The 18,502-nt window shown below is 33.8% G+C and overlaps 1 protein-coding gene across 1 annotated transcript in view; it reads right to left on the reverse strand.

Moving 5' to 3' along the window:
- LOC105727117 (protein diaphanous homolog 3) overlaps positions 1–18,502 on the reverse strand; it is a 345,513-nt gene that overhangs the window by 185,241 nt on the left and 141,770 nt on the right. Inside the window, exon 17 of the mRNA XM_064373482.1 lies at positions 8,519–8,648. Within this exon, the coding sequence (XP_064229552.1) occupies positions 8,519–8,648 (130 nt within the window). The remainder of the gene's footprint in view (positions 1–8,518; positions 8,649–18,502) is intronic.

The following is an 18,502-nucleotide window of genomic DNA, read 5'->3' on the forward strand; positions in this document are numbered from 1 at the left end:
ATTATTCACATAGACTCATGTTATCTGCATTGTTCATGACAGATAGGCAAATGTGTGTCAACAATAATCATGGAAAAATAACAGCAACAAATATAACAAACATAGAGAATATTTATATAGTGTTTAGTAGGTACTCTACAAGCTTTATAAACATTTATACATATTAACCTGTTTAATCCTCACAACAAACCTCTGGGTTAACTACTAATATTGCACCCATTTTATAGGTAGGAAAATGGAAGCTCAGAGAGAAAAAGATACTTGTCTAAGATTATACCTCTAACAAGCTGAGGTTTCAACTCCAGGTGAACCAGTTAGCTAGCCTCAGAGTCCGTGGTCTAAAAAACAGTTTCTCCTATCAAATGATGTTTCTATAATATGATTGAAAACATATTAATTTTGCCCACTAAAATCATTTATTACAGATATTGTTGTTGTCATAGACTATCAATTCCTTAAATTCAGAGGCTGATATGGCTTGGATTTGTGTCCCCTCCCAAGTCTCATGTCAAATTGTGATCCCCAATGTTGGAGAAGGGCACGGGGAGGAGGTAATTGGATCATGGTGGTGAATTTTCCTCTTGCTGTTCTCAGGATAGAGTTTTCATGAGATCTGGCTGTTAAAAAGTGTGCAGCACCTCCCCCTGCTCTCTCTTCCTCCTTCTCCAGCCATGTACGACATGCCTACTGCCCCTTTGCCCTCTGCCATGATTTTAAGTTTCCTGAGGCCTCCCCAGCCATGCTTCCTGTATAGCCTGTGGAATTGTGAGCCACTTCAACCACTTTTCTTTATAAATTACTCAGTCTCAGGTAGTTCTTTATAGCTATGCGAGAATGGACTAATACAAAGGCATACATTAATTTCAGTTTTAACTAGTTTAGTATTTTCACACAATGACAAAAGTAAAGCATATTTCAGAAGTACATTAATAACCCTTAAAAGCTAAACTATTTCACAATTTAACGATATACTTTCCGGATATACTTATTAGAATAATTTCCCTGAACTGTTTTGTGATACGCAAAGATGATAGTGCTATCTCCATGCAGTTATAGGACTTATGACACAGATGACTGTAGTGCGTGAACAGTGACTCCCCCAAAATGCATATCCACCCAGAACCTCAGAATATCACTTATTTAGAAATAGGAACTTTGCAGATGAAATTAGTTAAGGATCTTGATATGAAATCATCCTGTGACTGACATCATCTAATAACTAGTGTCCATAAGCAGAGGTGAGAACCCCAAGAGAAAATACAGGCAGAGAGTGGAGTGATGCATCTACAGGCCAAGGAACACAAAGGACTCCAGGTAGCCATTAGAAGCTGGAAGAAAAGCATGGAATGGTTTCTCCCCCGGACCTTTCTGAAGATGCTAACCCTACTAACACTATGTTTCAGGGACTTTAGTGACAGACTAAATTTCTGTTGTTTACGGGCACACAGTTTGTGGTAATTGGTTATGGCAGCCCTAACAAACCAATACAATTACTAATTCAAGATTCTGCAAGCTGCAAAAATACAATCTGGTTTCTGGAGAGGAGCTGGCAATTCTACCTGCAGCATCTGATTATCTCCATGCCTCTTCCACCAACTGGTTACATGTCAGCCTTGTCTCCAACAAGATTCATAAGATTGCCATTAATGTGTTTGCTCCATCCACGGCTGAGGTTTCTCTATAGTACACAGATTTGTTACGTTAAGCTGTCCTTCAGAATACACTAGCCTGAAATTTTCTTCCACCTACTTTGTTTGTAATTTCCCACTTCATATTGCAAAACTAAGGTGCAGTAAATATTACTTTACAGCCATGAGTGTAAGAGACTTCTAAAACCTTGGTCGTCACTGGTGATACTGTCCAGTTACTTGATGTTCACTATGGTTCATAGGTGACACTGACAGAACTGCTCAAGTAGCTACTTCAAGTCTGTAGCTGGCCAAAAATCTGCAAACACTGTAAACTGTTAGTTTCTCAAAAAGATTAATGCTGTATTGATGCCACTTTCAGCCTGTTAACCTCCAAAAAGATATAGAGGTCTTCCTGATGTGATTTTCTTCTTCATCATCATCTATCAGCCCAAGCCACAGCAGATTCAGGAAATGTTCTTAGCTCAGTATCTCAAAAAGCAATCTTTAGCCGCAAGTAGTTCCTCCATGCCCAGTGTTCTTCAATGTCAATCCACAGAATCCTTAATCCTTCTAGTGATTTTGGGATGTGCTCTTTCTATTCCACTCTGCTGCTTTCCACAACAGTTTATATTTGTACTACAAAATGATTAATCTTACAATCTCATATCCAAGTCTCCAACTTAAACTTTTGATGCCAACTCTATACAGATGATCCCTGGAAATAAACTGGGAGGATTTAAATATGTGGTCTCTTACCAGTTTACCACGCTTGCAATACACTATAAATATTTTTCACAAATCTTATAATTATCTTGGGAATGGCCCAGTTATATCTCATCATACCTTTTGTGAAAAAAGAATTTGTTGAACACAAAATTTTACATATTCTAACATTTTGGTAAGTATATGCAAACATATGTAAATTATATTTAAAAATAAATTTAACTTACATTATATTTGGCTTATATTATTAAAATTATTTTACAATTCCTAAGTATACTTACTAAATATATATAAATATATACGTAAAGTATAGTAATGTATACTTTAGGATTCCTAAGTAAATTCCTAAGTATACTTACTAGATGACTACAGGTAGTCAAATTACTTCCCTGAGATGTGAAACCATTAGGAGTCATAGGCTGGCTTTACAGACATAGCTTTTACTCCAAGGTCTATCTGCAGAACCAGCACTACACAATTTGGAAATACTAAATGCTGTCATTATTTCCATGGGAAAATGAAAAAAAAAAAAGTAACGCCATCTACCCATGACTTACTTTTGGAAAAGTGTCAAGAGATAACTCAGAGTGTTACTAATGTTTATCAGTTACCTGCTTATATGAAAATTGCAACTATTATAGTAGCAAAACAGGGAAAAATGGACAAGAAATATATATATTGGTATATATATTTATGGAGATATATATATATGGATATAGTGAGTAAAAGAAAAAGACAAAACAAAAACTTAGTACAGTACAACATGATTAAGTGCATTCTAAAACAAAATCTAGGAAATGCCATAGATCTAACCCTGAAATTAAATGAGAATTTTCATGAATATATTTATTTTAAAGTGCCTTAACATATCCTTATACAGGTACTAATTTATGTTTCATGTCTACTCAAAAGAGGAATTGAAGCATACTTGTAATTATTTCAAATAACGTGATAATTCATAGTTTGTAGAAGAACCTTTGATATTCCTAAATTGATTACTAGTGAACATCCAACACAGCAGATCTACAACTGCTACTTCAACTTATTTGATAAAGTGAAAAATCATTCAGTATTGGCTACTCTATTCTATAGCCAAAGACTTCTAAGCAAGTAGGAAAAATTTCCTAAGTAAGTATATTAGTTTGCTAGAGCTGCCATCACAGAATACCCCAGGCTGAGTGGCTTAAACAACAGAAATTCATTTTCTCATTTCTGGAGGCCAGAAGTCCAAGACCAAGATGTTGGCGGAGTTGGTTTCCTCTGAGGGCCATAAGGAAATGATTTGTTTCAGGCCTCTCCCCTTGACTTGCAGATGGCCACCTCCTCACTTTATCTTCACATGGTCTATCCTCTGTACATGTACATTCCTGAATGGCTGTGACTCTAAATTTCCTCTTCTTATAAAGACACAAGTCAGATTGGATTAGGGATAACCTAATGATCTCATTTTAACTCTCCTCTCTTTAAAGGCTCTATCTTCAAACATAGTCAAGTTCTGACATACTGAGGTTTAGGGCTTTAACACAGGAATTTATAAGGGACACAGTACAGCCCATAACAGTCAGAAAACATTTTTGTTCTCTTCACTGACAAAATTTAATAAAAGCAATATCCCACATGGTTGTCTTCTATAACTAAATTATTTTATTATAAATATTTCCACCAGCAACAATGAATCCTATTAACTTCATCATATAGGCAGATATGGGTAAACCAAAGTGTCTTTTCATAACATTCTAATATTCTATTCCTGATCTGAAAGACCAAATAAATGAATTAATATATTCTACACGAATTACAAGGCCCCAACCTACAACCTCCATGACATAATGATTCCAACCAATACAACAGTAGCCGTGTTGCTGACTCTGCTGCAGGGGATATAAAATGCAACTAAACCAATAACTAATACTGTCTATTCAAAATATGTATCAAACTCACTAACAAATTTTAACTGGCATTTTTGGAAGGCTATAGCAACAAAGAGGTTAATGCGTCTGCTAGTTACAGCAGATGAATTTGAAATCTTCAAACACTATAAATTTTCCAGGTGGTTGCCACCTGGAAATTAAGTGTTCTAAGTGCTCGCAGTAGGTGAACAAAAGATAAACATTTGGTATTTAGTAAGACATTTATCATAAAATGATGGAGATGCATGAGGAACTGGAAACCAGATGTATTTGAGCAGAAAAATATTTGGGTCAAACCAAGGAATTGCTAGCTAAAAACATACAAACAGTCTTAAAAGCACAAAGGGCAGTATTAAATAGGGAAGATTTAAAAATCAAATATATCAATGAATGCTCCTAATGCTAAAACACGGAAAGAGGAAAGTGACAGAAATTATAAATGAGCAATCATTGAATCCACTCTGATAATACACTGAATATTGATCTCTTTTAGAAGCTTCATTCTATTCCCAGCTGTCCCAGGAATAATCCCTGGTCTACAGCAGCAGTTCCTAAATAGTAGTATAAGAATTTCTGGAACACCTATGAATTTATCCTTAAAAAAACAGTAGAATACACAAATTTAGGTGAAGTTCCCAGCAAAAAGCACCAAAGGGAAGGTGACATTTACTTTTAAGTTTCTTGATGAAGGAGAAAAACTAGACAACATTCTGGGCCACAGCTGCCACTTCCCACGTATTTGACTAAAGCAAAACCCACCACACAGCTCTGCATTGAGATGCTGAAGGCTATAAAGAGATATGACAAATGAGAGAAAAGATATCCAAAGAAGTGGGGACAAGCAGGATTTTCTCAAGTAAATAATATATAGAAGGAGAGGTTAAGGGTGTAGGAATCAAGAGTCCCATTTTGTGGCATAATATGATTCAGATACCTTTTTGAGATGCAATGGAAATGGCAAAAGCTGTTGTATAAACAAGTGTGGATCTTAGAAAAAAAGTCTGGGATATACATTTGTCAGTAATTAACATAATTATGGTATTTAAATCCTAGGGAACTGAAGATATCACCTAAAGAGAAGATGTAGGGACAAAAAGAGAGAAGAGTTCACTATTAGGCTAATTTTTAAAAAGCAACACATAGACACTGCACTGTAGAAGAGGAGAAAGTTAAGGAAATTGACAGTAACAGGGAAGAGCCAGCTAGGAAAGAGCCAGATGGGAGTGAGGCAGATTGGGTTTCACTAAGTCACAGAAATTACACCTGAACCAATAGTAAGACAAGAGCACAATTTCTGACACAGTATAATCATTCAATAAAGCCTTGTTAAATTAATGACTGAATGAGTTACAGATTGAACTGGCATGGCATTTCTAGAATTCAGAGTTAACTAGGAAAGGATGGAAATACATGGTAGAACTATGATAACTCTAAAAAAGGTCAGACCAAGGTGTTGCTGTAAGCTTACATTCATTTTATTTTAATATACCCCCCAACAAAAAAGTAAGTTTTATCATATTTTCTACTCTCGAATTAAACTTAATAATGAAATATATTATTGGGAAGTAATCAATAAAACCTTTATACATTACTTTTAACTGCTTAGACAAGGAAAAATGTATTCATTTCATTTGTCATATCTCTTCACAGCCTTCAGCATCTCAATGCAGCTCTGTATGCTACCTACATTTTTAGGTAGCATGGGGCAAAGTAAATAATTCAGTGTCATTAGAACACTAGGATTTAGTAGTAAAACTTTAAGTAAAAAGTTTACTTTTTGTCTTAAAAATCAAGACAGGCTGTATGAAATATTTACTTCAGAGAAACATACATCTTAGCATTGAGATGCTGAAGGCTATGAAGAGATATGACAAATGAGAGAAAAGATACCCAAAGAAGGGAGGCCAAGCAAGTCCAAAAGAGAGAAATATTACAATGGTATTCAGAAATATAATAATGACTCAAAATATTTCCATGAAATGCAACAGAAAATCTGTAAGTCATTGTATCTTAGAAAAGAAGCAGTCCTAATGAAGTAGATTTTTGAAAATTGTCATACAGGTAAGCTCATTAGTTGCAATGAAAGTTCTCCCTGCTGATCTAGGAGTATCTAATGACCAGGATTTGTTATATCTCAAAAACAAAGGTACTTTTTAATTCATGTGATAGCACACTAAGGTGATTTCAAATCTGGAAACTTTTAAATGATGATACATAATACATGTATAAGAGCACTAAAATACTCCAAACAAACACAGACTTACTTCATTCAAAACATTACATTTTCTCCTCAAATCTCATTCATTAAGTAATATAACCATAAAAAAAGTATGCTTAACAATCACCAATACTATATAAAGTATCTCAGTGATGACTTTTCTATGTTAAATACGAAGTTGGCTGCTTCCTGTGAAACATATTAACAGTATCTGCTGACCCATACATAGACACTAGCCTCCACTCTTAACAGATGGAAACTAAAGAGCCCTAAAACCCCAGAACACCCTGCTGAAACATCAAGACAACAAACAAACAGAAAAATACCCAGAAGAGCAAAACCAAATTACAATTCTGCAAGTCCTTATCAAAGGTAAATATTTTTAAGGAACAAATTATAATATTAATATAGAATTTTAAGTATGAGTCAACATAAATATTTCAAAAACTTAATTTACAGCAAAAACTGCTCAACAATAAATTCTACAATAAAAAATACATCTACTCAACCATGGTTTTCCCCAGGAAAAAAATGCCCTGTCTATTTCAAGGCACTTTGTGCCATGTTTTCATCCACCACTCTGTTAACCTATCAAACTGTTTAATGTCCATTAAGGACACTCATTTCCAATATTTTTCATACCATTTAGTCAAATATTCCAAAATATCAGAATTCTCTTTAAGAGAGTTGATTTCCTTGAGTTAATGAACCAATCAGTAAAAGCTATCTTGAATATCCCGAGTGATTTTGAATGTTTCCAACCTATTCAGTTCAATCCCCTTTCACCCTATCTCATGTGGTTTAATACAAGAAAATAATTTCAATTATTTTCCCTTCTTAAATCCTACTGAAACATCTAAAACTATACATATGGAAAAATTCTTCTTATACCAGGACAGTTTTAGGTAGCATAGGGGCAAAGTAAGTAACTCATTATCATTAGAACACTAGGATTTAGTAGTAAAAATTTAAGTAAAAAGCTTATTTTTGTCTTAAAAATCAAGACAGGCTGTATGAAATATTTACTTTAAAGAAACATACATCTCAGAACAAAGTTTCAAAGAACATCTCATCCAATCACAATCTTCTTTGTCAATAAAGTTTTATAATCCCTGTTTTATAGAAGAAGAACAATTTAAAGGGAGCAGAAAAAAATAAAATTGATTTTTTAAGATGAAATATTCACTCTAATATGAAAAGCAATAATATATCCTTCTTTAAGTTGATGATTTCCAACATTAAAAAGAAAATAGATTATAAAGACAATTTGATATTACTAACGACTAGTAGTCAATGAAAAAATAATATAGATATTCTGTCATTCCACCTGAGTTATTTTCCAAAATGTATTCATAAATTGGTTGTTTGGCACCAAGTGAAGTTAACAGACTCAATGTGAAATATAAATGAAAACTGAATTATTAAGGTAGTCAAAAAATTGTATTTAAATCATACTATAGCTAAGTATTAATAATAGGTCCTAAGCTTTCTATGATCCTTTATGACTTGATCTAAGCCCACAATTGAGAATAGAATCAAGTTAGAAATTTGAGAATTAGGAAAGGGTAAATTGAAACTGGCACTATGGTGGCTTCTTTAACAAAAAAAGAGAGCACCTACAAGCTGGGCAGAGACAGATTTGGTGCTCAGGCAAATGGGGACACTGATAGCTGGTCCTGGGCTCAGGTATATAATAGTCTCTCAGTACCTGTGAATGACACTGAATCAGGAGAGAATCACCTGCGCCAAAGTGGAGGAGGTTTAGAAGGTAGGGCTAGCAGGCATCCATAAGGTTTAAACTGCAAAACAAAGTATTTTATAATATGGAGGCCTCATCATCTAACTAAACAAATTAAACTCATAGCTCCAATCATGACAACTCATAATATCCTATAATTCTCTTTATTTTTAAAATGAGATACTGGGTATGAAAACACTGTGACAAAGTGGAAAGTATGCACAAATAAAATGTATAAATTTCAGTCTTTTAGTGCTGAAGACCAGAGCAATAAAATGTTTCTCATAAAGGTACAAACCTTTACTAGCTTTGTCTAAAGGTTCCAAATCATCCACAAAATTCAGGATATCAGGGTACTTCTCTTCACATATTTCTACCAGGAAATGCAGTAGCGTTGTTTTCTGATCTGCTGATTTTGTGTCCTTTAGCTAAACAGAACAGGAGAGAGAAAGAACACAGAATCTTAAGTATATTGATATTCTGTCTACTGAAATGTTAATACTGTATTTTGTAAATAAGAAATAAAAGTTGTAAAATTAGTTGATTTCATTTTTGAAAAACAAATATTTAAATACTTGAAAAACTACTTTTTACTTGCCGTTTGGTGAAAGTTATTATTTGTTGCAAAAAAGGAGTAAGTTTAATCTAATCTAGCACGCAATGTTTGATAGGAAAAAATATATGGCAAAGTGCCTAGGAAAACAGAGTAACCTGTGAGTCTATTTAATAGTCGTATTTAAAACATCCCTGGGCATTCATCATTTATCATTTGGCACATATCCACAGAACGCCTACTAGACACTGTAGTAGTTGGAGACATAACAACAAATTAAACACAGTCTTTCCTCAAGAAGCATTTAGTTTAAAAATTTATGTATTTGCCTTGGTGTGACAAATACTATAGTAAAAATAATCACCAAAGTTCATCTAGGAAGACATGACATCAGAACTGAAATTTCAAAGACAGGAAGTTGTATGGGATTAGGGAAGAAAAGGAAAAAACGCAAAAGTGCAATAGCATAGGCACATGGGGCAGCATTTACAAGGGCTATAGATGAGGAAGGATTGGCACATTTGAGGAGGCTCGGCGTCTCCAGAATAAAGGTGGATATGCTTTAGGGAAGGCAAGTAGGGGACACGGCAAATATATAAATCTGAAAAGACCAGAAAATAAAAGAAAAGGTAATGCCATGCAATGGAAATAGGATTTTAATTTTGAAGTAATGCAAGTTTTCAATCCAGATGAGAGATGATCAGATATACATTTTAGAAAGCACCCTCCAGTGAGTGTGGCTAAAAAGATCAGGACAAGAATACTAAGAGAAGCAAGAAGAGTAATTTTAAAAACTTGTGGCAGTAATCAGGCAGGGAAAGAGGGCAGCCTGAACAGAGGCTGTGCCTGGGAAATGGAGACAATGGGACTATGTGGGTCTGGAAACCCAGGAGATGCTGTTAGCTAATACAGGTCGGAGAGGATGAAAAACAGATGTGTGTGGGGTGGCCAAAGAAGATAACTGCTTTGGACAAGGTAAATTTGAAGCTTTTTGGTAGTAACCAGGTGGAAATGTCTTCAAAGAACATAAATTTATCAATCTAGGTATAGAACAATGCTTACATTATTTTTTTTTTTTAATTGCTCGCTAAGGAGTTTTTAGGCATTTTTTTTCTAAATGCACCTATGAAATTTTAAAACCACAAAGGTAATGCATTATCTTTATATAGTGCATGCATATCTGTGTTTTACACCTAAAAACTAGTTAAACAAGATAATTTTTGCTCCCCAAGAACCAACTTTTTATCCCTCAAAGATACCTGTTGAAAATACGTGGGTAGATCTCAGAGGAACAAACTGTGGCACCTACTTGTGACCCCTTTGGTCCCAAAGCTAATTATTTGATCAAATTAAAATAAACAGGTATGCAGAATAAATGCAAAGAGGACATGGGCTTGAGATGACCAGGGTGGACCAATCATAATCTGAAATGGCCAAGGAGTGCAATCACCGGGAGAGGTAGTTAAGCTAAAACCTGAACAATGATAAAAGTGAGCTTGGGTTTTGTGTAGTGCTGGGGTAGAAAGTATTGGCAAGGAGGAGTGGTACGAACACAGGACTAACAGGTAATCAGGTAGCATTCCCTACCATTAAGTAATCATTTAGAGCAGAGACACAAATAAATAGTAAAAAAAAGAAAGAAGGAAGGAAAGAAAGGAAGGAAGGAAGGAAGGAAGGAAAGAAATCTCTCTCCACCAGAATTTAATTTACACCTGAAATTCAAGGCATACCTAATTGGGCACAGCACTGTTTACTTGCTTCCTTTCCAAGAATTTTCCACTTTAAAATTGGCTCCTAAATAAATTCCCATCAGATTATATATATATATATATATACACACACACATATTTTTTGAGATGGAGTCTCGCTCTTTCACCCAGACTGGAGTGCAGTGCTGCCATCTCGGCTCACTGCAACCTTCGCTCCCCGGGTTCAAGCAATTTTCCTGCCTCAGCCTCCCAAGTAGCTGGGGCTGTAGGCACACATAAGTAATATTTTTAAAAATCCAACATCACTAACTATCCTATCACTATCAGAAAAATACCAAGTAACTGTTAATGTCTGGTAGTGGAAGAATGAGAGATTTCTGTGCCATCATACATAATAACATAATGACTACTTATTGATTCAAAATCTATCATAGCCCTGGGAACAGTGAGCTACCCACCTAGACAGCCTGACTTTCACATCATAACACATTTAATAGGTTCAAATGCTACACTGACCTACACATCAAACTAATTAATAGTCTTGAGCAAGTTACTGGACTTTAGCTTTCACAGAGGTAAAATAAGAAAATGAAACAACATAGAAACTCTAAATTCACTTTTTACTCTAAAAATGTAAGTATACATTATAGTGGAACTAAGAGCTAGTAGATATAGTACAATTTAATTTTTAAAAACTAGAAGAATGGAGAAATGTAGTTATTATCTCATTTCAGAGCTATTTCCGTGTGCATAGGTCAGTTTGAATCATTCTATGGGCTTCTGCTCTTACATATAGACTTATGAATGTCGAATACAATTTTTAAAAGTTTCCTTACAATCCTATAATTTCATTCATACCATCATCTTAGATAAGACCAGATTAAAAGCAGCCAACTTTTAGAAATAGTTTTTTTCTTTGTACAGCCACCAAAGATTAACATGAAAGTTGTGTTCTGCTTTGTTAAAAAGCACCCTAGTAGCAAAGATCCTTTATCTCACCTACCCTAATTCACAGCGATGACTACTTGGGGAATACTGTTCCTACTGTGAACTCTCAGCAACCCACTGTTACCAGTCTGCACCCCTGCAGCCTGTGTGGAATGTTAAGACAAGCACCATCTACCTTCATAATTTGTAAAGCCTAGAAAGAGTATTCCAATAGTATTTGTGATGTAGCTAAACAGCCAGCAACTGCTAGGATTAATGTATCAAAAAATCTCTATGATGGAAGAACAACCAACTGGATCAATCTTGGTCTTTATTTGTAAGCAATGAGAATTTAGAATTTAGGATCGTGGAACACAATATAGTCTGTAGCAACTACTAGTTTAATAAATGTTAGGTACTCAAGTCAAACACAGATGTGAGTTATTCCGAGACAATTACAAAGCTAAACACTGATTTAGGAGGCGGGTGCTACCATGGGTTGTCTTGTTGAAAATATCAACTGAGTGGTGAGCAGCATACTGGGAACAGTCTAATATTAAAAAGTACACTCACTGAATGGTAAAGGGAATCACAATAATCCTATCATTTCAAAATGGGTATTTAACAATTAAGAGACACCACTCAAATTTTCAAGTAAATATATTTGAAACTAAGCCTTATAAGAGGTTCAGACTAGAAGCATGTTGTTGATAATGCTTGTGTCTCATGTATAAACTACTATGCAGCTCTAAACTACACGGCAGAGATTCTTCATTCTTACTCTAACATTCTCAAGAAAAATTTCACAATGCTGCCAAGATACTCTTCCTGCCTCAACTACTCTATTCTCTTCCTCCCCTCTCTCTAATCATTTTTTAAAAGTCTTCCAAAAGCATGAAAGCATAAAATGTATATGTCTTTATCCATCTGCCCAAGATTTTGTCATTTCATTGATGAACATTACCAACTAAAAAAGGCACATTTTACTTCTGCTCATGTCATACTCACATCACAATCATTTTCTGAGCTATAACAAGTAAAGCTTGGGAGATAGTGCTAATTTTGTTGAAGATGAGTTGCAACTTACATTTTGTAATGCTAATTCTTGGAAAGAAAATAAAACTAAAATATTTGCCTTAAAAATATGTTCACGTTAAAAGTATGCTTTATTTAAACTTTAACAGACAGTATGTGACAGGATTCCTTTTGTATTATTGTCAAGAGATTTTTCTTACTGATGAGTAATCATCACTGTTAAACAGAATTTTCTATTTATGTACTGTTTCTTTAAGGTACATTTAATGCGCATAAATGTCAAATAAACAAAAGATGGATGGAGTTTCTCCAACCACTCTGTTCATTCCAGACAAAATAATGTTAAAAGTAGATCCTGTAATAAATCATGGCCTAGTTGTCAGTCTGGAGTAAAACTCCCTTGTAGTTACAATGCAAGGTTGGGTGATATTTTTGAGGTATTCAGCACAAATTTGGATAACATTTAAAGAATATTCCATTATTTCAGTCACATGGAAATAATTTAAATTTAAATCCTAAAATAAAAACTAAGCATCTTCTTGGTGATCTTCAGAAGTCAAGGAAATAGATCCCTTCTTCTTTGAAATAAAGAAAAATACATCATAAGAATATTATCACATTAATAACTCTATTCCTCATCATGTTCCTATATTATAGGTATGTAACTAAGCAGCACTGAATATTTAGATGTTTAGACGCTGTGGACATTAGTGAACACCAGAAACATGACAAAATTTTTAAAAATCTTGTAATGGCCCCATTAGCGTTTTAGAAGAGTAAAACCTGTGAATAATATTAATTCTGAAGATGACAGTAGCAATTCTTGTTTGGTACTTACTATGAGACAGACACCAGCCACATAATATGACAATGTTAAGTGCCTAAAACATACAACCCCCAACTAGTATTATACCCCTTATTTAAAAAGGAAAATGGAAATTTATAGAGATCATATAGCTTATACTGGATCACAAAGAGCCAATGATTGGAACATATGTCTCTGTGAATAGAAAGCTCTTGTCCACTATAAAATATAGTTCCTTTACAGAAGTCTTTAGTCTAGCTTATTATTAACAAAAGAAATCAAATTCTCAAAAACAGTGGGAAAAACCAGTAGTAAAACAACAAAAGAGCACCAATGCAATTTAAAATACTAGCACCCTTTAATCGCTAATTCTAGCCTGGAAAGCATCTAAAAACAGACACCACTCTCTCCTGAGATCATTTCTAGTTCTAAGAGCACAACATTCTATTGTTTTATCTGTAAAACAAGTAAAATGCTATCTGAATCATATAAATCAAATAGCAAGTCTTTATATATTTCTAATAGATTACTGCTGACAAAATATCATATGGTTGAAGTAAAGGTATCTAAAAGTTTAACCTTCAATGGATTTATACAACTATATTTTAATAGCATCATATCCCATCTCAAATCTTTTGCAGAATAAAGTGGAATGTGTATGTATGAAGTAGCACCTTTAAAAATAAATTAAAGCTATCCATGTGAAAATGGATGTATGAAAACATACTAACAAAGATGATATCACAGTTGCTCAGATAGAAAGCTCAAAAAGTCAATGTGCTAATACAAATTCACTAGAAAAACCAACATTTTTTTGGGTGGTGAAACAGTGTGTGTGTGTGTGTGTGTGTATGTGTGTGTGTGTGTGTGTGTGTGTGTGTGTGATGGGGTCTTGCTTTATTTTTCAGGCTGGTCTTGAACTACTGGACTGAAGCAATCCTCTCACCTCAGCCTCCAGGGTAGCTGGGACTATGGGCTTGTACTACCATGCCAGCTAAATACATATATATATTTTTAAAAACATATATATATACACACACATAAATATATTTTTAAATAATCACTGTGCTAATGAAACTTTTCAAAAAAAGTATCACTCTAATATGAATGGCAATGAAAATCTTGAAGTAAATAAAACAAGATGGTTGAGGCAGGAGAAGTGCATGAGCCTAGAGTTCAAGACTGCAATGAGCTATATAATCTCTCCACTGCACCCTGTCATGGGTGCCAGAGTGAGACCTGTCTCTTAAAACAAACAACAAAACAAAATAAGCTCAAAATGCTTATGCCACTGCCATAACCATAAATAAAATTTTCTTAATAATTTTAAAGATAGAAACCAATTGATATTAAGTAAATTAGATATTAAGGCATATAAATATTAAATTACTTATGGCACTCATATATAAAAACAATGTATATTAATAGCTTAATTTTCATTTTAAAATGATATGAGAATTAAAACATTAACTGACCAAGAAAATGCTTTAAGTAATGTGGACTTCCATAATTATAATACACTACCATATCCCCACACACTTTCTCTGAATTATATTTTTAACACATTTCTCTTGAACAGTGAATGTAGAAACTTCTATACAAAAAGCATTTGTGCATCTTAGTAAAAGTTTAGTTTACTACATTATCTATTATATTGTATTGTTCTGTTCATACTGCCCCCTTTTTCCCTCAAAAGATATAAAACAGCTCAATGTTCTTTATAAAAAAGGACTATTTTCAATTCTTTCAGTACTGTGAGATCAGAAAACAGACATTTATAACAGGCAAATGGGAAAAAGTACTAGAATAAACAATCTGCAAGGGAACAAATACAATTAGAATACAAATATATTTTTAAAATGTTAAACTCTGATGATCAAAGACATCGAAAAATACAAGATACCACTTCACCAACTCTCCAGCTAACAAAAACGTTCTCACCAAGAACAACGAATCATGGCAGGGTTGCAGTGAGACTGGCACTTTCATAGTGCCAGTCTATGAAAGCCACTGCAGGCATGTACAAATCAGTAAAACCTCCAGGAAAATAATTTAGTAACATATGTCAAAAAATTTAAAAATATTCTAGTTTGGAGTAGTTTCAGAAAACTCACTGGAGTCCAATATTGTCCAGCCAAAGCTATATAACTAAACTGCTATTTTAGAGCACAGACTTCTTAGGAACTTCTCATGGGAATAATTAATAAGAATTGGAGTAAGTGCTTAGAAAGCGAACATGTTTAGATTGTACAAATGGACCAAATACATTAATTTTAAATTAAAGGTTTTTTAACTCTTAAAATTTATTAACAATTAAAAGACTTTATATTTAGAGCAATTTTAGCTTTACAGGAAAAACACAGAAAACAGAGTTCCTATATACCCTTCCCTACACGTATATAAATTCTCCTGTTATAAACATTTCACACTAGGGTGGTACATTTGTGACAAATAATGTATCAGTATTGACACATTATTGTTAACTAGTTTCCACAGTTTACACATTCAGGTTCACTATTTTCTGCAGTTCTATATGTTTTGATAAACTCAGTGTTATCCATCCGTCACTACAGTGTTATAAAGAATAGTTTCACCACCCTAAAAAATTGTCTCACCTATTCATTGCTTCCTTCTCTCTCCCAAGAACCCCTGGCAACTCTTGATGTTTTATTGTCTCTATATTTTTGTCATTTACAGAACATCAAATAGTTGGAATCATACAGTATAAAGCCCTTCTAGTCTGGTTTCTTTCACTTAGCAATTTGAATTTATTGTTCTTCCATGTCTTTCCTTGGCTTAAGGAGATCATTTATTTTTAATATTGAATAATATTCCAAATACCACAGTTTATCCATTCACATGTTAAAGGACATGCTGCTTGCTTCCAAGTTTGGGAAATTACCAATAAAATGGCTGTAAATATTTGTATGCAGATTTTTGTGTGGACATAAGTTTTCAATTCACTTGAGTAAATAACCAGGAGTTTGATTACTGGATGGTTTGTTCTATGTATAGCTTTGTAATTGCCAGGCAACCAGTTGATGTGCCACATTGTGCTTTCCCACTAGCAATGAATGAAGTTTGTACCATATACTTACTAGCACTGGGTGCAGTCATTGTTTAGTATTTTAGCAATGCCAGTATGTTTCATTGTTTTAGTTTGCAATTCCCTAATGACATATGCTGCTAACTATTATAGGGGCAATAATATTCCACACCCATACTCTTAGGGTCCTTGCTAATCTGACACTTTAATTTGATGTGAGATAGATCAACAGGAGAAATGTGTAATGCAAGTTTTATGTAGCACAAAGGCCATCAGAGAATGCAGACTCAAAGAAATACAGTCAGTTACTCATATAATGGATTGGGTAAAGAATAGTTGTTAAGAAGAAACTACATTAGGTGGAAAATTATTTTTAACAAGGCCTCTACAAAATTCTCTTTGTTACGACTTCTTGTTGTTGAAGATTAAGGATGCTACATCTTTCTGGTATGGGAAGGCCATCTTTTGCATGAAAATTTCATCTTCTGCTTTTAAGAAATAGCAAGGAGGTCAAAGTGATCTTTCTACACCTGCTGTTTTTCAAGTATCTTTAACTTAAGTAGAATAGTATATTTTAATCCCTTCGGTATCTTTTCATAGATTTACTTGCCACCTATAAGTTTTGATGGGTGTCTGTTCACATCTTTTGATCATTTCTTTAAACTGGATTATTTTCCTAGTTAAGAGTTTCAAGAGTTTTGTACATTTTAGATAAAAGTCCTTTATTTGGAAAGATTTTCTTCCAGCCTGTTGTCTTTTCATTCTCTTAACTGTTTGCCACAGAAGTTTTAAATTTTAATAAAGTTCAATTTAACATTTTTTCTTTTGTAGATCATGCTTTTAGTGTTATATCTAAAATGTCATAATCAAACCAAAGGTCATATAGATTTTCTCTTATCTTCTATAAAATGTATAGTCTTGCATTTTATATTTAGTTCTATGATAAATTTTTAGTTAATTTTGTGGAAGATATATGGTCTTGCAACTTTTTTCTTTTTAATGTAGATATTCTAACACCTTTTCTTTAAAAGAAAGACTATTATTTCATTATCAAATTACCTTTGTTCCTTTGTCAAAGATCAACTGACTATATTTAAATGAATCTATTTCAGGGCTTTCTATTCTGTTCAATTATTTTTAATTTTTTTTTCCTTTGGCCAGTAACACAGTATTTTGCTTATTGCAGCTCTATACTAAGTCTGGAAGTCAGGGAGTGTCAGATTTCTGACTTAGTTCTTCTTCTTCAGTATTGTGTTGGCTCTTCTGGGTCTTTTGCCTCTCCATACAAACTTAGAAATCATTTTGTCAATATCCATAAAAGAACTTGCTGGAACTCTCACTGGGGCTCTATTGACCCTATAGATCAAGTTGGGAAGAACTACCATTTTAACAATACTGAGACATGCTTTCTATGAACATGAAATATATATGGCTTTATTAGATCTTCTTTGATTTCTTTCAAAGGTTTGTAGTTTTCCTCATACAGATCTTATGTGTATTTTGTAAGATTAATACCTATGTATGATTTTTGTTTCTAAAAAAAATTGATACACTATTTTAAATTTCCAATTCCAATTGTTCATTGCTGGTATACAGGAAATCACTGGTTTTTTAAATTATGTGACCTCATAATCTAAAACCTTGATATAATTGTTTAATAGTTCCAGGAGGTTTGTTTTTTGTCAGTTTGACAGGGGGTGGGGTTCTATATAAACAATCACTACATCTATGAAAAAAGAGATTTGTTTATTCCTTCCAAATCTTTATAACTTTAATTTTTCTTGTCTTATTGTATTAGCTAGGACTTCCAACACAATGTTCAAGAGGAGTAGTGAGAGAAGACATACCTGCATTATTTCCAATTTTAAGGGAAAAGCAACTAGTTCCTTAAGTATGATGCTAATGTCGGTTTTATGTAGATATGTTCTTTATCAACTTGAGGAAGTTTCCCTCTAGCCCTAATTTGGTGAGATTCTTTCTCATGAATGTTGGATTTTGTCAAATGCATTTTCTCCATCTATTGGTGAGTTTTCTTCTTTAGCTCATTGATGGTGATAGATTACATTAACGGATTTTCAAATAAAAAGTGTTCCCTCTGCTTCTATTTACTTGGACAGATTTAGATAATTGAAATGATTTCTTCCTTACACATTTGATAGAATATATTGGTGAAACCATCTGAGTCTTGTTCTTCCTGTTCTGGAAGG

The sequence above is a fragment of the Aotus nancymaae genome, unplaced genomic scaffold, assembly GCF_030222135.1.
Source record: "Aotus nancymaae isolate 86718 unplaced genomic scaffold, 86718_ANA_hifiasm-v0.15.2.pri h1tg000009l, whole genome shotgun sequence".
NCBI lineage: Eukaryota > Metazoa > Chordata > Mammalia > Primates > Aotidae > Aotus > Aotus nancymaae.